Raw genomic sequence first — 26,808 nt, 5'->3', positions numbered from 1 at the left:
GATTATCTAACAACGGCAACAGCTTTATGCTGAAGGGGATAATTCGAGGGAAACAGGTACGTGGGATAAAGCTATTAGGGAAAGGAGTTGTGTGTCAAACGGAAGAAAATGCCACATTCTGGGCCAAGTAAAGCTGAATGTATATATGTTTTTGTTTTCAAATTCATTCTCACCTTCAAAATATTGTAAGCAGTTATAAGTGTAGGAAATTGAGGAACATCAAAACAGCAGAAACACACAAACTTTTTTTTTTATTATTAATCACAACAGGAGCAGTATTGTTTGTGACAAATTAACCGGTTTCATGTCACTTCACAGCACGTGCTGCTAATAAACCATTTGGAAAGGCTTAAATGAACAGTGGTCATTCTTCAAACGTTAATGTCTGTGACCGACATCCTGAGGTCACGTGACTGAAATAAAATGAGCCCCTCCCCCCCCACCAAAATAATAATAAAAAATCAAATCACCTGGATCACATTGCATTGCATATGTTCTGCCTCAAACATTAAAAACCGAAAGCACAATGTACGAAACATGTATGTTTAGTTTATACTATACAAAAATAGTTAATACATTCTAGGTAAACACATTGCATTTTAAGAAATAGTCCTGGTAAAGGGATTTGGCACTCGAGAGAGGAAGAGGGGGTGTGGGAATAGACTTGGGTTCGATAGAAAAAAAATCAAAAGTGGAATTAAATTATTAAAAGGTACAACGGTGGGCTACAGTTAGCCAAACGTTAAGACTGCTGCTCATTTTGATGTCGTCTTCTACAAGGCAAAGTGAAGAGGAAGTCATGTCACCTCAGTGCTTTGTGAATTTCTCCCTACGTGTGTTCTATGTACATGCTCTTCCCATTAAACCACCTTCCCGAAAGGGTCATTATTTAAGAAGTCAAAATATTTGAAGGTAATGGGTATTGCAGAGCCAAACCCAAAGGATGAGAATGGATTAGGCAATATTTGCTACTTTTAGCTGGGTTACCACAAGGTGCATTTTATCTGATATTTTCATATGCTGGTAAAAGGCATCTTGACTTTACCACCTCAAAAATCCGTGTGGGGATGCAGAAGAATTCAGGTTGAAGAAAACTATGCAAATGTTTTCACACTAGGCCTGCACACAACTTGTAACTCACAGAACACAACCCAGCAGCATTTCTTGGGCAGAAATTGTTCAGAACCTACTTTATACTCTGGAACATAAAAGTAGGTATTTGTATCATACAAAAAAATGTAATATATTTAATAATTAACTTTTCACCTTTTAAAAAATAAGGATGTGAAATAAGCAAAGTGGATATAAGGCATTGCTATCTGCTACATGGAAAATTGAAGGATCTGTTTATATTAGCTGTAGTGAGGGTTGGTGGGTTGTTGTTTTTTACTGCCCTGTCCAGCACAGAGTTAAATTTATTTATTTATTACATTTTTATACCGCCCAATAGCCGAAGCTCTCTGGGCGGTTCACAAAAATTAAAACCATAATAAAACAACCAACAGGTTAAAAATCAAAGTTTAAGCAAAAAGGAACCCTAGACTTAAGTGTTCGCAATGTTATAAACGAATGCAGCCTAATCGTAACACAATATTTCAGGGCGTTATAATACAACTGTTGATGTGTCAGCCTTCCAAGAACTTTTTTTTCTGGTAGCACCAGCTTTCGGGTGACCTGTTTTTCCTGTTTGCATCAATGGGAGTGACTTCCTCTACCTGCAGCTGCCGTAGAGTTTGCTGGTATTATCGGCACGGCATCGAAAATGGATTAAATCTAAGAAGTTTCATCCACAGCCTTACAGTGTGGACTTCTCATATTTAACAAATCAAACTTAAGTGACAGCATTATCAATAGAAAAAGAAAAGGTTTGGGCAAATAAAAGATCAGCTGAGGCCCCATTCTCAGTTGCATTCTTGATAAGGCCTCTTGTGAACAATTCAAACAGAGTGCTCGACGTGGACATTTAGGTCTAAGATCTAACCGCACAGGGCTCTAACCTTGAAAAGAGATGCTTGCCCCATAATGGTTGGGTTCATACGACACATTAACCTACCATAGCTTAGTGTATTGTCTGCAGAATGTTTTCTGTAGGGTGGGTTAACATGTTGTCTGAATGCAGCATGTTTTCCGCAAGGTGGCTTGTTAAACATGCAGTGTGGCTTATTTTTTTCAAACTAGCCACCTTGAGAGCCCATGGCTTGTTGTTGGGTTGTTCAGCGTGGTTAACCTATGTTTCAACAACAACCCACACTGGGGTGGCTTAGCGTGTTGTATGAACCCAGCCAATGACATTTTTAGTGACATTTAGTCAACACATAAAAATGACTGAGAACAGTCTCAGCCAGATTGCAGCCCTCCAAATTATGTTTCCCCTTCTTAACAAAATGGGGGTCAAAACATATTGAATGGGACTGAAGGATGAAAGTGCTCCAGAAATGATAAAACAATGTGATAAATTGATAAAGTCTTCAATCCTACAGGAATGAACTTTTTTGAGATGCTGGACTATTAAGTCTGCCTAGCATTTAGAGACATAGTTCACAAGGCATTTCTCCCTTGCATGTCCCATTGAAATGAGTGGTCTGCACAATAGCAGTGTGCTCCAATGCAACTCCAGCTTTTTCATGTTGAATTTATACAGCAAACTTCCTCCTAATTGGATTATCACCCCAACTCCATGGCTTCCCTTGCATACAAAAGTAGTAAGTAATTCATTGCAACAAAGCAGTCCAATTAGAAATTTTGCTTTTTCCTCTCTCTCTTTTTTTAAAAAAGATTTTCACTTTTAATAGAAAAAATAGTTACTTTGCGTGACCGAGGACAAACTGCTGTGGAAAAAAAAAACTTTGTGAAAACTCTATGATGATGATTATTTTTTTACATTCATTCAAGTTGATTGGAAATGCTACAAGAAAAGGTGCCTAGCAGCAGAAATTATAGGAAGGCTAAAAAGGCGTCTGGTATATCAATATTGCAATCCTCAGAACCAAAACGGTTTAAAAAGTCTGCCCAAAACCAAGATCTCTGTGCTGACCAGTCCTTTTAACCCAACCACATCGTGAACATGGCAAGTAGAAATGGAACTAGAGATATTAGTTTACCTTTATACAAAGATCCAGGGCCAGCTTTAGGCAGTGTGGGGTCATAGATATATCACATTCAACTGTGGCCATAGCACTTGTCCTGCTGGGGTCCTGTAGCAGGTCTCCCATAGTCCTGAATACCCACCTGCTGCCTTTTAGCTCTGCTCCCCAACCCTAGTCCATACCCATGCCCCCAATTTGGTTCCCACTTCCTGTGAGTTACCTGGATCTCATGAATGCTGCACTTCAAAGGATCCCCGAAATTACATAACGGGGCTGTTCATACAATGTGTTAACCCACCCTCATGGTTGTTTTGAACCATAGGTTATTTGTTGAACCATGGGTTGTCGAGTTGTCTGAATGCAGCCAGAATGGCTTGCTATCCGTGCAGCGTGGCTTATTTCTCTCGAACAAGCCAGCTTGAGAATCTTTTTCGTTGGGTTGTTTAGAGTGATTAACAAGCCACCCTAGCTGCATTCAAACAACACGATAACCCACCCTGCAGAAAAAGTGCTGCATTCAGACAACACGGTTCTACAAACAGCCCACGGTTCAAAACAATCCTCCCTCAACCACTGAGCGTTGGTTGGCGTGTTGTGTGAACAGCCCCAATATCTACGTTCTCTCTCTGAACACAGCACAGACACTGCTGCTCCATACGGCTCAAGTGGGATACCTCCTCACTGTCCTCCATCCTCTACTCAGGTGTATGGTATTAGGAGTTCACCTCACCCTGGCAAAGGACAGGGGAGTTCCACCATGAGCATAAAGTACTCCATTCACCACCCCCTGCTTATGGATGAAGGAACATATGCACCAAAAAATGACCCCAAAGAAAAAAAATCCATCTCCTTCTACAGTTGAAGTGCCACCCCACCCTGGAAAAGAATTGCCCAGACAGCATCGCCTAGTAGAAAGGCTGGTCTTGCAGAAGACTCTTAAACAAAAACAAAACAAAAAAACAGAAGACATTAGCAAGGTTTGCATGCACCAAAATACCCTGAAGAAAAGGTTTTCAGGTATTTTTTTGTTTTTCACAGGCATTGCAAGGTTCAAGGACCAACACTCAAGGATTACTGGCACTTAAGAGGAATAGCTTCCACTGTCATTTAACGCAAGCATCCAGAGAAGAAGGCTGAAGATTCAGAAAGCAGATAGGAAGTTTTTAAAGTAATGCTTAAAAACGTGTGCTAATAATTTAGTGTAATGGTACAAAAATTAATCACGTTTACCGACGTACACCTTAAGGATAAAGGGTAAATTGCATTTACATAATTATACACTTTGTCTTCGACTTCTTTTTCTTCTTTTTGCCATCTTTGCTCATCTTCTCTTTGTGCTTTCGGATTTCCCGAACTAACGTGTAGAAGGCATCGTCAACACCCTGCAAAGAAATGTAGCACCTTTAATATCAAGTGAGACAATTTAATTGAATAGGCCGCGCTTTCCCCCAGTGATGTGAGCTGGCACACTGTGCAGGTTCATGATAAGGCAACCATCTTTTATTAGCCCTGGGAAATTTACCAAGAGCAATCACGCTAGTCATGTCTGCACTTTTGACAAGTGAACTGCTTTTTGGTTTCTTGTTACCCTCGTTTTCTGAAAAAACGTAGAGGAGGGGGGAAAAAATCATTTTACAGATATTTCCTAAGGGGATGGGTTTTGCCCAATGGGTTTGCTTCTCTCTGAGGATTTAAGTAGCCAATAGCCCTTCTCACTTTGGGCTAAAATGTCAACAGTACGATTTCTTGCCATTTGGTCAGGATGCAGTTTTAGAAAAGCCAGAAATGTTTGTTGTTGTTTTCATCTTTGAGAGCCTGGATCTAGGACTTCCATTATCATGACCTAATTTAGGACTCAGAGGCTTAAAATGATGAGAAGATCCATGATATAATTAAATAATTAGTGGAAATATCACACACAGAAAACGCTTAATAGCCAATGCAAAATATGAGTAATGTGCAATAAGTAGTATTTTTTTCAGATTGTGTTTAAAATTGTTTGAGCTCAGACTTTTGCCTTGTCCACCATACATTTTAAACCAATGTTATCTCTTTTAGACTGCTATCAGAGAATCTGTAAGGATCAGGCTACTGAAATAATATTTCTGCAGCAACACATTAGCCACTGCCTATTTGTAAGTGCAACCACTGTACTTTTAAACATTTGGATTTAAACGTTTGAATTAGTTGTATGTATTTTATGGTGTTTTTATTTGTGTTGTACCCCACCTCGATCTAGAGGGAGAGGCGGGTAACTATTATTATTATTATTATTATTATTATTATTATTATTATTATTATTACACAAGGTGAGCATTACCACCTGGGATTATTTGGGCCCAGCAGATGGGAGACCTTTGGTCCCATGAATGATACTGCTGGCATTGTACAGACATCACACTGCACATACACAACACAAAATCGCATGGCAGCATCAAGGAGATTTCTGAATAGGTCATAATTGCTCCTGAAAACCTGCTTAGAGCCCTCCGATATATATTTTTAGTCAAAATCACTTAAAAAAATTAATATTAAAAAAAAATCAAAGGAGTAACTCATTCCACGGGTCTAGCAATTTGTTAAGAAAACTGACACAAGTCTGTATTTGTCTTGGTTTTTAACTAGATGAAGGGAAATAAAGTTGTAAGGCTGAAAATTACGCTAAATGCTATACAATTTCATCCTTGGTAATGGAGTAGGACCCTCTATTTTCAAACAATCCTACTATCCTATTCCATCCACCTAATCAGAGTAGTGTTTCTCCATCAGACAGATGGAGAAAGAGATATGGTTATCACCACCACCACAAAAAGCCCAATGCATTTCGGGTATTTCCTTCCTCAAGGCAGCAAATAAAATTTCACTGTTTAAAATCTATACTAAAACTGTAAGAAATATATACAAAGTTGTAACCATTTTAACAATTGCGTCCAAATTTCCTTTTTTTAAAAAAAAAATGTTTGTGGCTTTTCACTGATGGGAACTTGGGCTACAGTTGTAAAATTTAATCGTTGCAACTTTTTTTTTTTTTTACAATGAAACCTTATTTGCACCCCCTGGTGAAGGAAATATCTTTCTAAAACACATTGGGTTTATTAAATCTTTTTCTGGTGTTTGAGAATACTTTCTCTTGTTTTTTTAACACTAAAAAGTAACACTCCTTCCCCATTTAAAGCTAAAAACAAAACTCCACACAATCTCACTCATCTTTGAATATATCAAAGTCATTGTACTTTCCATTAAGTACAATCGATCCTCTAACCTTGTCCCACAAACTGTAGTTTTTAGCACTTTCAAAGTCCACCCACTCCACTATTCCATTCTTGTGATGTTACCATTTCTGATACCCCAAAGGAAAATAATGAAAGGTCATTTAATACCTCTTCACTACCCCATTAATCCCATTACTAACTACCCAACCAAAAATCACCACCCAATCATTTTCTCAAATTGTCCAGTACTGATTACAGCAAAGAGCGGTGATCATACTTATATGTTGCTATCAATGTGTTCTTCGTTCTTCAACCTCTAAATTAGCTTCTTACCCACCTGATATTATCATCTCAAGTACTGAAAGAACTGGGCATGTTTAGCCTTGAGAAGAGAAGACTGAGGGGAGACATGGTAGCACACTTCAACTACTTGAAAGGTTGTCACACAGAGGAGGGCCAGGATCTCATCCCAGTCATCCCAGAGTCCAGGACACAGAACAATGGGCTCAAGTTACAGGAAGCCAGATACCAGCTGGACATCAGGAAAAACTTCCTGTTAGAGCAGTACGACAATGGAACCAATGACCTAAGGAGGTAGTGGTTTCTCCCACACTGGAGGCCTTCAAGATGCAGCTGGACAGCCACCTTTCAGGTTTGCTTTAAGGTGGATTCCTGCATTGAGCAGGGGATTGGACTCAATTGCTTTATAGGCCCCTTCCAACTCTACTATTCTATGATTCTATGATATCTTTGGTTTAATTACTTCCTTTCATACAATGGCTACTCTAATTATATGACCATCTCAATAGCCTTCCTTGTATTTGCTCCTGTCTTCAGCTTTCCAGAACACGGATGACCAAATATAAGCACAAATTGGAGTTCTGTTGCCTTGTAAAGTGAGGTTAATAGTGTCCACCTTCCTAGGAAATGCCTCATCCAACGTATCATGCAAACTACATCTCCCTTCCTCGCAAGGGGGCAATACTAGTGGCTTATGCAGCACAAACCTATGCAAGTTTACTCAGAAGCAAGCCTTCAATGGGCCTTACTTGGTAGGAAACAAGCAAGCAAAAAGGTAACAGGCTTACATTGCAATCCCTACTCAAAAGTAAGTCTCAGTAATGTCAATGAGCTTCACTCCCAGGAAACTGGATACAGGGTGCAATCCTATGCACACTTACCTGGGAATAAAACCCACTGAACTTAGTGGGATTCTTAATATGTTGAAATGTAGAGTTGGCCAGCAAATGATGCTTGCATCCTTAACACAACCACCCTCTGTCGTGACATGTTAAGCCACTACTTTACTTATCCTATTTCTTCGATTCTAAGAAGCACTTCCCCCCCCCCATATAAACATCTCTAAAAATGGAGTGCATCTTAGAATCGCGGGTGTGCCTTAGGGGTTTTTTTCCCCTGTTGGTGCTACTGAAATTAGTGTGCGTCTTACAATCGATGGCATCTTACAATCGAAGAAATACGGTGGCTGATTGCAAAATTGGTTAAATTTGGAATCACATGTGCACTTTGGATACATTCTTGCTCAACTCTTTTTGGCAGGGAATAGACACATAACTTACACCTGTCAAACTTTCACTGTCCCTTTGTCCAATTTCCACCACTGTCATTCCTTGTTTTGCTCACTATATTCTACTTTCAAAGGCAATTGGTTAGTAGCTACTTCACAGCCTTTTTTCTGGCTGACAGAGATGTGGGGAAAGAACTATGCACACCACTTGCAGGAAGTTGGGTAATTGGGAGCTAGGGTTCTACTAGTTTCACCAGCACAGGCTATAGCTGTGGTTTTCCAACTTTTATTCAACCAGAAACTGTCAGAAGAAGTAGGGTTTACATACTAGGACAGATGTGATTTGGGTCTCATTGTCAAGGGCTGATTATTCTCCAGAAGTCTGATAGGAGCATCTATGGCATCAACATATTATTACCATCTAGGTGCCATTAATATATTATATAAGCCTGGCATGAATGATCTGAAAGGTTAAGAACTTGCATTCCTTTGTATTAGAAATGTCCTTCTAAAGGCAATCTTCCAGGAAAAAGAACCCACTTGCATACTTTTTTGTTGAATAGGTTAATGGTGCTAATTATTCAATACTCATCGAGAGTTGGATGGGTACACACATTATCCATTGTAATACGATAGACTTAGTATGTTATTCTTTGAATCCTGGAAAAGGAAAACCTGTCTAGCTTGCAAAAAAGGAGGCTAAGGGGAGACATGATAGAGGTGTACAAAATTATGCATGGTGTGGAGAATGTGGACAGGGAGACATTGTTCTCCCTCTCTCAAAATACAAGAACCCGGGGGTCATCCCATGAAGCTGATCGGTGGGAGATTCAGGACAGATAAAAGGAAAGACTTTTTCACAAAGGGCATAGTTAAATTATGGAACTCACTGCCACGAGATGTAGTGAGGGCCACCAATTTAGATGGCTTTAAAAGGGGGTTGGATAAATTCCTGGAGGAGAAGGCTATCAATGGGTATGAGCCCTGAAGGTTGTTGCTATCTCCAGTATCCGAGGCAGTAAACCTGTGTGCACCAGTTGCTGGGGAATATGGGTGGGAGGGTGTCCTGCTTGTGGGCCCCTGATCAACAGCTGGTTGGACACTGTGTGAACAGAATGCTGGACTAGATGGACCCTTGGTCTGATCCAGCAGGGCACTTAAAATCTTAATTACCTGGAACACCACCGTGGCTCATTTCAGCCCATGTTTAAGTAACCTGTTAACGGCACATCTTAAGTTACTCCTTTGTGCGTGCAGCTAAGTGAGGCAAGTAGAGGAGGGGCTTTCAGATGCACCCCAAAGTCTCAACAGAATGGAATAGAACCATAACATCAATCTGTGCCCAGGCTGAATCCCGATTCCTCCATCGTTACTCCTTGCTTGATAATTGCCAAATCGAACAGTCATGTCTACCTGTGAAAGAGCTGCCACAGAGAGAAATCCCGCGGTGCCTGAGGTAAAAACGCATGGTGGTTGCTCACACATCCAGTTGCCGGTCATCAAATATTGCGAAATTAAGTATCAAAGGATGTGCAGCCTTCTGTAAAATGGCTCAGGGGGAAGTCCTTTAAATAATTCCACAAGCCCTATGTCAGAAACACAGAGACCAACACTGCAGCTACTTATTAACAAATGCTAGTTACTTAGTACTGGTTGCATCTTGGCAGGGAGGGGGTGTTTGAACTGGGGAAATACAGCAGCCACAGTCACAGGGGCCTTCACCATATAGCTAGAGGCAATCTTGTACATGTCAATAAACCGGTAAGTGTGCACAGGGATGGATGGATGGATGGATGGATTGATGGATAGATAGATATCCAGACATCTTTTACGGAGTGCCAGCTCAACCGTCATGTAAAAGATAATGGTTCAGCTTCCACAGGTGTAGCTGTGAGGATCTGTTGCAGCAAAACACCAAGGATTCCTAGAGCACCTTAAGGTGTAATGCATTTGTTATAGCATAAGCTTTCATGACCTAGTCTATTGCATCTAATGAAATAGACACTAGTCCAAGAAAGGTTATTATATAATAAATGTGTTAGTCTTTAAGATGCTGCAAGAATCTTTGATGCTGCCTCAATAACGAGGTGAGGTGTGGCGTTACCCCACAATTGATTATATTGTATATGTCTGATTAGTATGTCTGGTAAGTAGGGAATGTTAGAACTGAGTGGCTGTAGTTTATGATGTAATAGGTAGGGGGAAGGAGTATATAAGGAGAGTGTTTATTTATTTATTTAGAATATTTATATACCGCTCCCCATTGAAAAATTTCAAAGCGGTGTACAAGATAAAATGAAAATAAAAACAGAATAAAACAGTTAAAACAAAATTTAAAAGAAGCAAATACAGTGACTCAAGGCTGCATATTAAGGAAAGGCTTCCTGGAATAAAGATGTTTTCAGGAGGTGCCAAAAGGAGTACAAGGTTGGAGCCTGCCTGACCTCCAGAGGCAGAGAATTCCACAGGAGGGGAGCCACCACGCTGAAGGCTCTTCCCCTGGTGGATTCCAATCGGAGGATGGATCTATGTGGAACCACCAGGAGCAGGCCCTCGGATGACCTCAGTGATGGGGCAGGTTGGTAGGGGAGAAGGCGCTCTCTCAGGTATCCTGGTCCCAAGTTGATTAGGGCTTTGTACACAAGTACAAGAACCCGGTTTAGAGGATGGTGAGGAGTTTTTGCTTTCTTGGTTTTTTTTAATTTGTGAACTGCCCAGGGAGCTTCGGCTGTTGGGCAGTATAAAAATGCAAATAATAATAATAATAATAATAATAAATAAATAAATAAATAAATAAATAATATTTGTAGAGTAAGAAGAGTTTAGATTCCAGGGACTGAGAAGTGGCGTAAAGCAAGAGAGAGGTGGTTGGTGTGCGAAGAGTTTTGATTAGGCTGGATTGAAAGTATTATATTTTTTATTTAAAGCTTTTAAATAACAATAAACTTATTATTAATTTGTTAGCTACCCAATACCACCTGTTAGCTTGGCATTATTTGCCTACCTTGCAGTTATTAAACACCCACACCGGAGTATTCCCACAGTATATTTAGAGCAGATCCTGTATTAAACCTGTTTCCCTCATAGCTAGGGGAAAGGATTTAATTAACCCTCCCTGAGGTTTTCAGGTGGTGGCGTTTGGCCTGAGAAGGGTTTTTGTGACAGGCCTAGTGTAAAGGTCTGCTAACATGAGGCGTCTTGACTTTACAGATTTTTGTTTCCTAGCAGGGGAGGAGAGGGCAAGGAGAAGAGAAAGAAAGAAACTCAATGAACTGTTACAACGTTATCCGCTACAGCGACCACAACAAAACCTGAATATAGTAGATTTGCTCGTACTTACAATCAACATGAAATTACTGGAATCACCATGGAGAAGTTGAAAGTTAGATTTGATTCGTATTGGTGATCAGATTTATCCGCCAAACGCTTTTTTTTTTCTTAAACAAAAACGAACTTACCCTGTTACATTAAAAGGCATTTTTTAATTTTCACGCACCCAGGAGTCTTTTCTTCTGTGCTGATTTTTCTCAATCTGTACTGACGGATCTCTCGCACCAATGTATAAAAAGCATCCTCCACTCTCTGCATTGTAAAACACAACTCCTTTAAAGTCGGCTTTTGTAAACTAGGATGGTGAAGAGGGCCACCCCACCCCATCCCACCCAGAGGAGAAAGCTGAAAGTAGCCACTAAGCTTTTGAGAAAAGCAGCTGATGGTACAGCACGGGAGAGGACCTCAACTCACACGAGGGAAGACTTTAGGTACAGTGCCATATATTCACTACAGTCAATGGCAAAAGACACAGTTTTTTAAGGATCCAATTTTTTATATTCACACTTCTGTAGAAGATACACATTTATCCATTTACGAAGATTCAAAGCTTCGCCTGTGACAAATGTTCGGAGTAAATGGCAGGCAACATTATTTATTTATTTATTTATTGCATTTCTATCCCGCCTTTTTTCCTCCAAGGAATGTTTTTAACAATGTGTATTATGTTTTAATTGAGTATTATGTATTTTATCGTTTATTGTTGTTCCCTGCCTCGATCAAAATGGAGAGGCGGGCAAGAAATAATTTTTTATTATTATTATTATTATTATTATTATTATGGCGGCAAACATAATCCTCCTCTTCCGCTCCATTTTATTGTCACAACAACCCTATGAGGTAGGATGGGCTAAAAGTCTGTGACTGGCCCAAAGTCACCCAGTGGGTTTCCATGGCTGAGTGGGGACTAGAACCCAGATCTCCCGACTCCCAGTCCGACACTTTAGCCACTACGCCACACTGGCTCTCACACCACACTGGCTCACGAACACCTTTATGATCTAGTGAAGTGGTTTTTAAAGTTAGGGGAGCCCTATCAACGTTAAATTATCTGCCAAAGAACCTGAGTTCATGCCAAAGATTCTGGGACATGTTCTCAAGCAGACTTCCTCAACCTGACACCTTCTAGATGTGTCGGAAGGCAACTTCCATCTTCTTCAGCCATGATGGTTGAGGATGATGAGGGACCATGGTCCAACATCTCTAGAGGCCACCGGGTTGGGGAAGGTGGTTCTAGGGGCAAACACACACAGCTAAGGCAGGGCACTCACCAGAGATGTTGGGACCTCTGCATCATATGAACCCAAAGTGAGCCTTTGAATAGATCCAACTTCCTCTTGTGGTTGCATATAGCAGGGGAGGAGGGAGAATTGTTACCAGCAGGCAAGCTGTCTTTCAGGGAAGTTCATCTTTCAGGGAAGGGCACCTCAGAAGCTACTAAGCTAAAATCACTCTTCGTCTTAAGGTCCCAGATGTTTTTCATCAACCTTGCTGTGGCAGAAACACCACCCCCACCAGATGGAACTGCTTTGATCACCGTCATGACGCAAGATGCTATTTCATTCACTTTCCGGGGGGCACAACACCTGGGAACATCTCCTTCCCCTATTAGAAAATGGGTTTTTCTCATTGACGGTTTACCCTTCAACTCTACCAACTGTCTCTGGAGAGGCCACCAGTGAGGGAGGAAGCAGCAGCCAGGCACCTCTCCACCGTGCCTGGGTCCAGCTCCAGCTGAGAGCCCCCTCCCTCCTGCTACCTACTGTCTCTGGAGAGGCCACCAGTGAGGGAGGAAGCAGCAGCCAGGCACCTCTCCACCGTGCCTGGGTCCAGCTCCAGCTGAGAGCCCCCTCCCTCCTGCTACCTACTATCTCTGGAGAGGCCACCAGTGAGGGAGGAAGCAGCAGCCAGGCACCTCTCCACCGTGCCTGGGTCCAGCTCCAGCTGAGAGCCCCCTCCCTCCTGCTACCAACTGTCTCTGGAGAGGCCACCAGTCAGGGAGGAAACAGCAGCCAGGCACCTCCCCACCGTGCCTGGGTCCAGCTCCAGCTGAGAGCCCCCTCCCTCCTGCTGTCAACTGTCTCTGGAGAGGCCACCAGTGAGGGAGGAAGCAGCAGCCAGGCACCTCTCCACCGTGCCTGGGTCCAGCTCCAGCTGAGAGCCCCCTTCCCTCCTGCTGTCAACTGTAACTGCTGAACTTTACAACTAAGATTGTAGTGCCTGAATTTGCTTTCCTTTCCCCCCTCCTCCTCCTCCCTCCCAATCCCCTTTCCTTTTGTGTCATGTCTTTTAGATTGTAAGCCTGTGGACAGGGACTGTCAAGAAATACTTTTGTAAGCCGCCGTGAGAGCCTTTTTTGGCTGAATGGCGGCATAAAAATCCTTAAATAAATAAAAATAAAAAATAAACTCATCTGAATGGGTTCACTTCAAGGCAACTGGGCCCACTGCATCCATCCCAATCACCAAGAGGAGGAGTTGTGATTTTGTTTCAGCAATGCAGACAGATGGAGAAAGAGATACGGTTATCACCACCACCACCACAAAAAGCCGAAGGACTACCGGAGAAGAGCCCATTTGGGGGCAAAGCCATCCACCACAAGAAGAAGCAGGGTTCGGGGGGGGGGAAAGCTTTTAAAGAGCCAGCCACCACAGGGGAGGTGTTTACATACATTGTTGAAACCTTTCTTATCTGTGTAGGAGGTTCCTCAGGAACAGCAGACGTTGCTATAGGTAAGGATAGCAATGGGTAGCCAACCTGTGGCCCTAAGACGGCAGGCTGGCTTTGTCCTAATTTCAAAAGCCTTCTGTAAGGGATCGATTCAGGCCACATGACTACGCAGGGAAGAAGAACAAAGAGGGAGGCGGAGGGAGGGTGGCCCTGAGATTCGACATTGTTTATGAGCTCAAAAGCCTCTTTTCAGAGATGCTAAAGAAGGGGGAATTTAGCTTCCACTCTGCTGCTTCCAGGTAGGCGGAGGTAATTTAGGATGGGCCAGGAATGAGAGTCACCCCAATACACACGGCTGATTTTGACTTTCCTCCACAGAAAGGCGTCACTCTTTCGAGCAAGGCAATGCTTCAGGTGATTTAGAGGGGATTAAGACCTAGGGGAGGTTTAGCAGGTACACTCGGAATTCACCAGCCACACCTTGACAATTGTGATTCCCAGTACTAGTGAACTCCTTATCTTGTGTGGGCGGAGGTGTGTAGGCAACGCAACACTTCCAGAGGATTTCATCCTTATCCGTCAATCAAGATTAGAGCTCCAACGTTATATTATCGGAATTCTTTAATAAATAACACACACACACACCAAAAAAATACCCCCTCAATCCCTCTTTCCAGCTGCAGTTACTTAGGGTGACCATACGGAAAGGAGGACAGGGGACTTGTATCTTTAACAGCTGCATAGAAAAGGGAATTTCAGCAAGTGCCATTTGTAGGCATGCAGCACCTGGTGAAAATCCCTCTCCATCACAACAGTTAAAGCTGCAGAAGCCCTGCCCTCTTTTATATCTGGTCACACTCAGCAGGGCTCCTGCAGCTTTCACTGTTGTGACGAAGAGGGAATTTCACCAGGCGCTGCACGCCTACAAATGACACCTGCTGAAATTCCCTTTGCTATACAACTGTTAAAGTTACAGGAGCACAGTCCTCCATTTCATATCGTCATCCTAACTTACTTGCATTTTTGCTTCTTGCCTTTTAGCTCCCTTCACACTCACCTCAAAAACCTGGACTCTCAAATTGGCTTACATAAGAAGGAAATCCAAAAATAAAACCCACTGAAGTTTCAAAATAAAAATGGCACATCCTAAAAGCTGCAGGGCAGTCTTACCACTCCGAAAAACGAGAAGTGGCTTTATATTTGAAAAAGCTATTTAAATATTTTGTTAAGCCTTATCTAGCTATGCTGTGCTGCCTCTTGTCCTACGGGTCCATTCTTCGCCACGGGGCAGGTCTGCCTTCTCCCTTCCAGCTAGAAAATGAACAAAGAGCAGGCCTTCAGGTTTCCAAAATGTTCTGTGGGAAGTCTACAGACACGCATTCTACCGGATTCCTCAAAGCTTGCAAGTTTTTGAGTCACCGTAACTTCCTGTTTTGTCCACATGAGGGCACATTCACACGAAACACTTTACCATGTTAAAAAACAGCAACCCACAAAATAGTAGCCGTCACCCTACTGAGGACATCCGCCTCAATACAAATTCTCACAATACAAGACACAGGCTGAAATGATGCCTTATCCATGAGGAATTTTCTCTCTTTCTTCTCCCCAATATATTCAGGACTGCTGCAATATCGTTACACTGCGAGTTCTTCCATTCCCACACCAAATCATGGCTACTGGTGGAAAACATTATTAAACATTAATGGGAGATGGAGAACTCAATGCAAAGATGTCTGCTTTCAGCAACAGCTCTGTGCCACATGTCGTTTCAGCCACAGAGTAAGATAACTAATACCTTCTGGTGCTGGACACTTGAAAACAGAAATTGTGTTTCAGAAGAACGGCTTCTTAGCCATACCACTACTAAAAGGAGCAGGGCCTTTTCTGCAGTGGCACCCTGGCTGTGGAATGAGCTCCCTAGAGAGGTTCGTTGTACTCTTTCCGGTGCCAGGTGAAGAACTTTTTTATTTTCCCAGCATTTTAACATCCTGGTCTTTTAACTCTGCTGTTTGAAATCGGTGTTTGAAATCTGTAAAATCTCTGCACTGTTCGGTTTTATTCTGGTTGTGGTTTTATACTGTGGTTTAAGTTTCCATATTTAATACTGTAAGTAGTCCTTTAGGGTTTACATTTCTGTGAACCACTCAGAGAGCTTCAGCTATTGAGTGGTATAGAAATGAAATAATAGGGGGAGATATATGCTGGGGCCCCAACAACAGCTTGTATGTGCCCATCGATAATTTGTTTTTGAAACTCTCTCTTTTTAAAAAAACAGGTGACACCCACCCACCCCATGATTTTAAAAGCAATTTGCCATGTGGGTGGGTGAGGGAGGGGCTGCTGTTTGAGGGAAAAACCCACAACTCTCAATCCCTTTTGGACTCATAGACGACTGCCGTAACAACTCGATCTTTGCCATAGGAAAGAGTAATTAATACACATATCTGGGAAGAGGGTGCAGGGAAGAAAAAGAATCGTTCATATGTGTTCTGTATTTTTTTTTTTTTTTGTTCCAGTAGTGCACGGAATAGCAAAGGAAGACCAATGTAATAATGCTTCCAAACCCGTGGTGAACTCTGCCATCAGTACAGCAGCCAGTGACCACGTTTCACGCCTGCCAACGCCCCTCCATTCTGTACTGCACCATTTCCCTGGCTGGCTTTCACTCATTGGGCCCGTTTCAGAAGACACCTTAAACCATGGCTTTAACCATAGTGGTTAAGCCAGAAAGCCAAGCTGTGTTCAGAAGACACTTTAAACCATGGCTTTAACCATGGTGAATAAGGCTTTTTGCTTTATTCACCGTGGTTAAAGCCATGGTTTAAGGTGTCTTATGAACAGAGCCATAGTTAAAAAATTACATCAGCAGACATAAACCACGTTTAAGGATAACCAAGCTCCCCTCTTGGTTTCAAACCCACGTTAAGAGGGAGTCCTTATTTGCCTTAAGTATGGTTAACACTGGTGCCACTGAAACACTCAAATGTATTTAAAGCAAGTTTGGGGAGGGTGGGAATTCGTGTTTCAAGAGGCGAGGTGATCTCACAGCCTGTGCTTTATTAGAATCATAGGATAGCAGAGTTGGAAGGGGTCTACAAGGCCATCAAGTCCAACCCCCTGCTCTATGCAGGAATCCACCCCAAAGCATCCCTGACAGATGGTTGTCCAGCTGCCTCTTGAAGGCCTCTAGTGTGGGAGAGTCCACAACCTCCCTAGGTAACTGGTTCCATTGTCGTACTGCTCTAAAAGTCAGGATGTTTTTCCTAATGTCCATCTGGAATCTGGCTTCTTTTAACTTGAGCCCGTTATTCTGTGTCCTGCACTCTGGCAACCTTTTAAGTATTTGAAGAGTGCTATCATGTCTCCCATCAATCTTCTCTTCTCCAAACAATGGAACAACTCTTCTCTTAACAATGGTTAAGCCATCAGGAATATTACATGCACACTGGCCATTAGTTATAGCTAACAGCGTAACTGACATAGTTGTGTATGTGTCTTGGTTCTTTTTAATAGGTTAGACAAATTCAGGCATAGCATTACCAACATGCTTTTGGAATAAAGGAATCAAGTTACAGGAAGCCAAATTCCAGCTGGACATCAGGGAAAACTCTACTATTCTATGATTCTATGACATTCATCATCTGGTTAAAAAATTTCTAAATGCTGTAAAAGAGGAGAGGATGGTCCCGTCAAGATCTTGGAATTTGGCCATCACTGGAGACAGGATACTAGGCTCTAAGGATCCTCAGTCTGACTCAATGGTAATGTTAGTCTACCCCCTTACAACTAAAGGTACCAGAAATCCAAGATATGAGAATGTATTTGCCAATGGGTGCAGCAAGTGGTTTAATTGAACACAGAGATCCTACTGCATTTCAACAGAATGTCTTCCTTAGGAACTACAGAGCATCGTGGGGGATTTTAAATGGTGGCTCATAATTGCCTGCTGTCAGGTGAGGGAACCCATGGCAAGCATCAGAACCCGGCAGCTTCCTAAAGACATCAGGAGCTGGTGCCAGCCCTCGGGAATCTCTTCTTGCGCTAGTCACAAAACAACAAGCCATTTCACCCACACACCACTGGGCTGGTAAAGTATTATGAGACATAACGTTTGGTACAGCTCTTTAAAAGGCCTGAAGGAAATGAAGCATCTAGCAGGGTGAAGGTGGGAGGGGGGGAAATCACACACTCTTAGAAGAGCAGAGCAAGATGATTCTAATACTGAGCGAAACCAAGCGACAATTTTTCAGCAAGCAGCATTTAACATTAAGCCTCACCATGGTGATGGAAGAAATACAACACACGTAGGAGGCTAGATAGCCACGGTCATATGAAATATATCCAGGGCTGGTTTCTACACTGCAAACAAATTTGAAAATTCTGAATTCAGCACAGCGAATGCAAAGCAAGGAAGTATAGGTGCCAAAATTTAGATTGTAAGCCTCTCTGGGCAGGGACCTATCCTTTGGTTTTCTGTAAAGTGCCATGCACATGGATGACACTGTATCAATACATTATTTAGAAATTTGTGTTTTAATTTGCAGAACTTGAAGGGTAAAGGAAGAGAGAAGTAGCCAATCAAAGAGCAAAGGATGTGTGCCATGAGCCAGAGTCCTGTATATGCTTCCCCTAAAAGTTAGGAGTTCCTGAGGAAGTGGGATTTCCCCCAACTATTCCATACCATAATCCTTTTGACTCCTCCAACTGTAGCAAATAGGAAAACCCTTGGGGATAAGTGAGTTATCTGCCTACATCAGAAACCTGGAGAGAAGCCTGAGCAACTATTGCAATCCAGCCTCATTTTTTAAAAGAATATATGTAGGCATTTGCAGTATCTCACTGCCACACAGCAGAGTGTTCTCAGGCTTCCTAGTTGGTACGGAAGTGTGTAGTTGGGGAGGGACACACTATGTGCACAGATCTAGCCATGTGCTTCTCTGGATCACGGGCATGCAGTTGTGCAAGGCACAAGAGGCCCACTTTTGATGCAGACAAGCTGGAGCGTGTTCAGAGGAGGGCAACCAGGATGATCAGGGGTCTGGAAACAAAGCCCTATGAGGAGAGACTGAAAGAACTGGGCATGTTTAGCCCGGAGAAGAGAAGATTGAGGGGAGACAGGATAGCACTCTTCAAATACTTAAAAGGTTGTCACACAGAGGAGGGCCAGGATCTCTTCTCGATCCTCTCAGAGTGCAGGACATGGAATAATGGGCTCAAGTTAAAGGAAGCCAGATTCCAGCTGGATATCAGGAAAAACTTCCTGACTGTTAGAGCAGTACGTCAATGGAATCTAGGGAGGTTGTTGGCTCTCCCACACTAGAGGCCTTCAAGAGGCAGCTGGACAACCATCTGTCAGGGATGCTTTAGGGTGGACTCCTGCAATGAGCAGGGGATTGGACTTGATGGCCTTGTAGGCCCCTTCCAACTCTGCTATTCTATGATTCTATGATTCCTGAGACTTCAGACACTGCCCACGGGTTTTCAAGTCTTCTCCGAAAACCACCAGGCCTAAGCACTTCGGCCAGTACTCACACTTCCAATCCTGCAGTCAGAGACCACACTCTGCATTTAGGCAGTGTGTATACTCAGCCTTGGAGGCATTCCCAATATGCCGTAGTTGAAAACACCTTTTGACAATTTAGTTTCCATGAAAAAGAATACAGGAAGAAAAATGAAAGTGATTTCTGTATCGAGGTCAGGTGATTACAGAGTCTAGGAAGTGAAAACAATTAAACACAGTTTCAAAGTGGCCTTTCTTACTGCTCTCTCTCGCTCTCTCTCTCTCTCTCCCATTTCCATTTTTACCATTGTATCTTATGAATAGCGGACATTAGAAGAGCCCACACAGGCAGTTGGCAATACTGGTATTACTCAGCGTGTTCTTATATTTGTTCAGTGACATTGCTAATCTAAAACACTTACTTTTCCCTACCATCCACTATGTGTGCAGCTGGAAAGAAACGCTGAAATTATTCTTGCTGTTATGGAAATTCCTAAAAATAGCTCAGACAAAGCTGCAGCTGTGACATCCTGCCACTTGAAATGTGCCAGATGTTCTTATGAATCGACGCCAGACAATTATTTCAGTGATTGGGGAAAAAAAAGAAGAAGAAGCTCACGAAGGTTTGCCGAGTCAGACCTCTGAACCCAACGCACTTCTGGTTTTGTAGAGAAGACAGAACGCAACCCAACAAGCACAGCTTGGGTAGGGTGACCATATGGAAAGGAGGACACAGGGCTCCTGTATCTTTAAGAGTTGCATAGAAAAGGGAATTTCAGCAGGTGTCATTTGTATATACGGGGAACCTGGTGAAATTCCCTCTTCATCACAACAGTTAAAGCTGTAGGAGCTATACTAGAGTGACCAGATTTAAAATAGGGCAGCTTTAACTGTTGAAATAACGGAATAACGGGCTCAAGTTAAAGGAAGCCAGATTCCAGCTGGACATCAGGAAAAACTTCCTGACTGTTAGAGCAGTGCGACAATGGAATCAGTTGCCTGGTGAAGTTGTGGGCTCTCCCATACTAAAGGCCTTCAAGAGGCAGCTGGACAACCATCTGTCAGGGATGCTTTAGGGTGGATTCCTGCATTGAGCAGGGGGTTGGACTCGATGGCCTTGTAGGCCCCTTCCAACTCTGCTATTCTATGATTCTATGTTGTGATGAAGAAGAAATTTCTTCAGGTTCTCCATATATTCAAAGGACACCTGCAGAAATTCCTTTTTCAATACAACTGTTAAAGATACAGGAGCCCTGTCCTCCTTTTCCTATGGTCACCCTACATTTGTATGCATGTCGCACCTGGTGAAATTCCCTCTTCATCACAACAGTTAAAGCTGCAGGAGCTATACTAGAGTGATCAGATTTAAAACAGGGCAGCTTTAACTGGTGTGATGAAGAGGGAATTTCAGCAGGTTCTCCATATATACAAAGGACACCTGCTGAAATACCTTTTTCAACACCACTGTTAAAGATACAGGAGCCCGATCCTCCTTTCCATATGGTCACTCTAGTACTGGCTGCTTGTGGGGTTAGAGTGTGTATGCCCCAAATTGTATTCATAGGGCCAAGATTCAGGGGTGTGTATCTCAGTCCACGAGCAGGGCCATTTCTGCCTCCATTTCCCATGAGGAATCTGTATAAAGTCACACACACCCCGCCCCCTGATGCATATGGGAAGTGCTTTTTTAGAAGATGGGAGCTATGTAGCCTACATGAAACTGGACCAGGAAGAGCATCTGTGAGAGGTGGTGTACACAATAGCAGATCAGAGGCCAAATCTGCTCCTTGACTACACTATTTCGTACTGCATGTGGCAGCAGTGATGGTGGCAGGGAGATCGGGTGCTACATGTCTAACTACTCTCCTACTGTCACTACACATACAAAGCTAGCATGCCAGGGAGAAAGATAAGCTTAGAACCCTTTCCTTCCAACATCTAGTTTTCTGTGAGCAAGGAGCATTTTTTTAAAAAAAATACACCAATGACTTGCTGGAAGCATTCATTGAAGTGATGTCCCAAGAAAAGGTTTACCATCTGGTACACCTAGGGGTGACCACATTACACCAGTTTTAAAATCTTTTCACTGGCTGCCAATTAGTTTCGGGTGAAGTATAAAGTGTTGGTTATCACTTTTAAAGCCCTATATGGTTTGAGTCCAGGCTACCTGCGGGATCGCCTTCTCCCGTACAATCCGCCCCGCACACTCAGGTCCTCTGGGAAGAATTTCCTTCAGCCAGCCAAAACTAGGCTGACAGGTATTACTCAGAGGACCTTCTCTTCCGCTGCTCCCGAACTGTGGAATGGCCTGATGGAGGAGATTCGTCAACTTAACAGACTTTTAGCATTTAAGAAAGCTATAAAGACTGATCTCGTCCGGCAGGCCTATCCAGTGGAATTTTAGGATGTTTTTAGCATGCTTTTAGGATGTTTTAACAATGTATACTACATTTTTAATCAGTATTGTATGTATTTTATACTTACTGCTGTTCCCCGCCTCGATCGAAACGGAGAGGCGGGTAATTAATAAAATTATTAGAAGTAGTAGTAGTAGTAGTAGTAGTAGTATCTCTTCTGCTGTTTGTGTAGGCCAGGCCTCAGGCAATCAAGCAGTTGCACAAAGATTTTAGTCATCTCAGAGCTACAAACTGGCTCTCCAAGTCAAATGAAACAAAGCCTGTCTCTACCTGTCTTTCAGCACTCAACTGCATCTCAACAACCTCAGAGAATGACCATCTCCGAGAATTAGCAGTTGCAGCTACTAGGAATCCTAGTTATTCATGCAGAAAATTCTGTTTTGCGCCTCAGGCAAAATAATTCATTCTCTCTCTCTCTCTCTCATTTACACAGACACACCCCAACCAGCGTTACCTGTCTTGTTTTCGCAGAGGTTTCGATGAATGGAATTCCGTAACTTCTTGCTAAGTCCTGAGCTTGTTTTGTGTCTACAGTCCTGGAAGGCAAGTCACACTTGTTCCCTACTAGCACCATGGGGACGTCTTCAGAATCTTTCACTCTTTTTATTTGTTCCCTGAAAAAGAAGAAAGGAGGGAGAGACACCCGCTTTGGCAAAAGAGAATTTCTGTGGCATCCAAAGGAATACACATATTTTAAAAACTAGGGGAAAGGAAGAGATTCTAAAAAGCGGAAGACACAGGCCCTTAAATTCCATCTGGATTGTCTCCTGCAGAAGTTCTCAACCGTGCCCCATGACAAGATCAGTAAACAGCAGAGTAGAGGTCAGTGGCAGAAATGCTTTGTGCACGAGGAAGTGTCAGGTCAGGTGTCAAGTCGCAAGGCTGAGAGAGACCTCCATCACGCAACCCCCCAAACAAAGCGGTCCAATTCCAGAATGGATTCATCACCTCAACTTCTTGGAGACTCTTAAGAGAGCATCCTCTGCCAGACAAAGTAGAGAGAACCGGGCTAGATGGACTCTATTATCCAGCAGCTTCACAGGTTCGGAAGCTGAGGACAGGTATGAAATGCGAATCTGCCACCTTTTAGACTGGCCCTGCTCCTGTGCCTTCCAGCTTGATGTGCAGAAATTAACCTGCAAAGGTCTTTCCCAGCATGTTTTAGTCTCCACGACAGGAAAAGTTTCACCTCTTAAATTTCTACGTATCACGCTACAGTGCAAGAAGCAGAAGGATCAAAAAGGTGGCAAGCTTACCTGGGTGCGTTCCACGCCAAGATGAACACGCCGTTCACACAGGGCACAAAATTTACCTGTGTAATAACCTCCTCCCAAAAAGAAACTACGGGGCATTGCCAAAAGATGTTTAAATGAAGCATTAGCTGTATTGCACCGCAAGCAATTAGCCAAATAAGACAATCCCTTCTTAAAGAGACATTGCAGTGTCCAACAGACGCAAAAGTTTTTGCTGAGTAAGATGCAACCTAAGGTCCATAGACGTGACATGTAGACAGCAAAATGGCAAACCACCAATTGGGCATTTTGTGGTGGTGCCCAAAGCAGTTTCTCAGATTCCCAAAGGTGTCCTTGGCTCCAAAAAATACGTTCAGTGGTACATCAACCTCTTAAAGAAATAGCCACTTACTTGCCGGAACCACTTCAAAGGACTCAGGTAGAAACGCTCCAAAGAGCAAGCGAGAGCTGGTGGGGAGAGGGTTGCTTTTAGGGTGCAATTGTGCCCCCCACCGTATGTGCTTGGAAGGCAAGTTGTGTAGTAGCTTGACACAGGAGCCAAGGAGAACCTCTCCCCCACCCACTCCGGCACTGCTGTGGTGAGCTTTTGTCAAAAGCAGCCTGCACACGAAGTGCTCAAGAACACGTGCAGCCTGACAATGAACAGGAAGTTACAGGAAGCCAGATTCCGGCAGGACATCAGGAAAAACTTCCTGACTGTTAGAGCAGTACAACAATGCAACCAGTTACCTAGGGAGGTGGTGGGTTCTCCCACACTAGAGGCCTTCAAGAGGCAGCTGGACAACCATCTGTCGGGGATGGTTTGAGGTGGATTCCTACACTGAGCAGGGGGTTGGACTCGATGGCCTTATAGCCCCCTTCCAACTCTACTATTCTATGATTCTATGAATAGACCATGAGCCATCGTGTGCAGCAGAGAACACCCCCAATAAAGGGCAGGGCTGAAGGGGAGCATACTGCTATACAGTAGAGGGCTATATAGCAGTATGTATACTGCTGTATAGCAGAGTGTATAGCAGTCTGTATAGCAGAGGGGAGTGTTCTGTTGGGCTCCAATGGGGAACCCATCCACAAGCTACACTCTCTCTGCGCACTATTATTATTATTATTATTATTATTATTATTATTATTATTATTATTATTTCTTGCCTGCCTCTCCCTCTGGATTGAGGCAGGGAACAACAGTGAACACAAAAATATAAAATACATAAAACTGATTAAAAACATAAAACCAATATGTTATTAAAATCCTAAAATCTTTTTAAGAGATTTTAAAATTCGACGGGGTAGGCCGGCTGGAAGAGATCCGTGTCTTTATAGCTTTTTTAAATTTAGAAAAACCAAAGCTGGCGGATCTCTCCCAGCAGGCTATTCCACAGTCTGGGAGCGGCAGAAGAGAAGGTCTTCTGGGTAATGGTTGTCAGCCTAGTTTTGGCTGACTGAAGTAAATTCTTCCCAGAGGACCTGAGCATGCAGGGTGGATTGTATGGGAGAAGGCGATCCCTCAGGTAACCTGGACCCAAACCATCTAGGGCTTTAAGGGTAATAACCAACACTTTATACTTCGCCTGGAAACTAATTGGCAGCCAGTGAAGGGATTTTAAAACTGGTGTAATATGGTCCCCCTAGGTGTACCAGTGACCAACCTGGCTGCCATATTTTGAACTAGTTGAAGTTTCCGGACTAGGCACAAAAGTAGTCCTATGTACAGCGCAGAAACACCGGGGAACGAAACTGCACCTCAGGGCAAGGCCTATTGCACCATGGATGCGTAACAGCTGTGTGCAGTTAGGCAGGGCCGTGGCTTCTATGGATGCATTTGCATGGATGAACGAAATTGCATTCCTTGGATCTTTTGACATTACCGAAACAAATGCAAGTGTCATAGAAAGAGCCAGGAAGCCTGTGAGCCGAGCAGTTCCCCTCTGCAGAATCCCATTCGGAACAGTGCTGTTGGCAAGCTGACCACGCCGCTCCAAAAGACCACCTTAAGGTGCCCCTTGCCGTAAGGCTATTTGAGCTTGGCAACTCTTTCGTCTCAGGCCGCAATAAGCTGGCATGCCCTCTTTTGTATCTGGTCATAATTATATAGTTCCTGCAAAGGGTGAGTGTGGTGTTACCCACATTTCTATTCCCTTAGGTATGTCTGCATGAGTATGTCTAGAGAGTGATTTTATACATGCAGCACCGGGTGAAATGCCCTCTTCATTACAGCAGTTAAAGCTGCAACCTTCCTTGGGGAGTCTCAACCCAAGTTTTTAAAAAGCTTATTAGCGATTTAAGAGAGAGTGCGGAATCAATATTTGCTCGACCTATTGTTTCCTGCCCTAAGAAAGGCCTTTACTGCCCTTCGTTTCCAGACAATGCCCTCTGCTTTCTTGGAGGGGAAGTATAAAAAAGTCCCCCATGCCCAGCGGATCTGTATCTGTGGCTCGGGGGAGATTGAAGACCTAGCGCATTATCTTCTGCGTTGCCCTCTGTACAAAGAAATCAGGGAGCGTTTTCTAAAGGAACTATTGTTAGCAAGAGCGGGTTGGCACACCAGAGACATTATCTGCGATCTGCTGGCGGACCATAGTAAAGCAATCACAATCAAGGTAGCAAACTTTGCTGCTGCAGCCCAAAAAATCAGAAATAACTTTCTCAACAAAGTCTGCGTAGATTGTAAGGGGGACCATTTGACCTAATAACCTTGTATAAACTATCATCAGAGATCACATCTATCTGATAGTGCCAGTTATTGACTGTTAGCACTTCAGGTTATAATGTAATCACTGAAATTACTCTTGTGACTTTGACATGCATGTCACCAGTGTGATAGCAAAGGGCGGGCGCTGCAGACAAACGGAACACCCCTAGAAAGATCTACAGATTGTCTCCGTGGATAATAAAGGATTGTACCCTAAGATTATGAATATTGTAAATAATGTGTGTTGCGATGTTAGCAACCTTGTATTTTGTAATGGTCTTTGTGCCACAAACAAATAAACTATTCATTCATACTACCCCTTTAAGAGAGAGTGCGGAATGTTGGACTGAGTGGGTGTGGCTGGGGATGCTGTGGAACAGGGGGTATACAGTATATCCGAACTTAACTTTTCATCTTTCTAAAAAAGATGATACCGGCTCCTTTGTTTCCTTTACTTTTCTGTCAGCAGACTTGGGGAGAGGCTGAGGTAATTGGAGGGGTGGTTACAAAACTACGATCACATTGCCTTACCATTATCTCTTTGTGTGGCTTTTAACAGCACATGAATCCTGTGACCCATCAGCTCTGGAGCCCAGATAAAAATAACTCAAAGGGCTGCTTTTGACCGAACAGTTAAACAGGGGTTTGCTGCAATCACATGGCTGGTCTTTATGGGCTTGGTGACTTTTATGTGACGCAAATCAAGACGCCAGTCAATTTCTAGTCTCAACAGCCTCCCAATTAGCATATATTTAAGGCGGCTTGTAGCTGGCAGGGGGCAAGGGCGATAGGACGCATTTACTTAGAGCCAATCTACAGATTATGCACAGTAAGGTGGTAAAAAAAAAGAAGTAAGAATTTAGATCTGTACCACTTCAGACTGCAGCTGGGGAAAACATTTTTTATTTAAACAAACAAACAAATAACAACCCCACCATTATCTAAAAACAACCACCCTCTCTGAATGCAGCAAACTAGTACATCAGTGCAAATCACCCTCTTCCTTATGCACTAGTTTACTACACGCAGAGAGATTGTTATACAAGAGATCATGCAAAGATTCTGCATAGAACCATTTTAGGTAGAGGGTAATTTATTTATTGATTTGCACACTTACTTC

The 26,808-nt window shown here is 43.0% G+C and overlaps 1 protein-coding gene across 4 annotated transcripts in view; it reads right to left on the bottom strand.

The window, feature by feature from the left end:
* Window positions 1-232: 232 nt before the first annotated feature.
* The window catches only part of KRAS (KRAS proto-oncogene, GTPase), a 57,499-nt gene continuing 30,923 nt past the window's right edge, over window positions 233-26,808 (bottom strand). For 2 of the 4 annotated variants that reach the window (XM_063134756.1, XM_063134759.1), the window contains exons 4-6: window positions 22,201-22,360; window positions 11,285-11,408; window positions 4,382-4,468 (exon numbers count right to left, since the gene is read on the bottom strand). In XM_063134756.1, coding sequence (XP_062990826.1) covers window positions 11,289-11,408; window positions 22,201-22,360 — 280 coding nt within the window. In that variant the 3' untranslated portion in view covers window positions 4,382-4,468; window positions 11,285-11,288. Of the gene's footprint in view, window positions 4,469-11,284; window positions 11,409-22,200; window positions 22,361-26,808 lie in introns of all 4 variants that reach the window. The other 2 variants (XM_063134758.1, XM_063134757.1) reach the window with 2 other exon arrangements.

Source organism: Elgaria multicarinata, chromosome 9, assembly GCF_023053635.1.
Source record: "Elgaria multicarinata webbii isolate HBS135686 ecotype San Diego chromosome 9, rElgMul1.1.pri, whole genome shotgun sequence".
NCBI classification, from domain to species: domain Eukaryota; kingdom Metazoa; phylum Chordata; class Lepidosauria; order Squamata; family Anguidae; genus Elgaria; species Elgaria multicarinata.
Note: the sequence above shows the minus strand (reverse complement) of the source record. Positions and strands in the feature narration are given on the sequence as shown.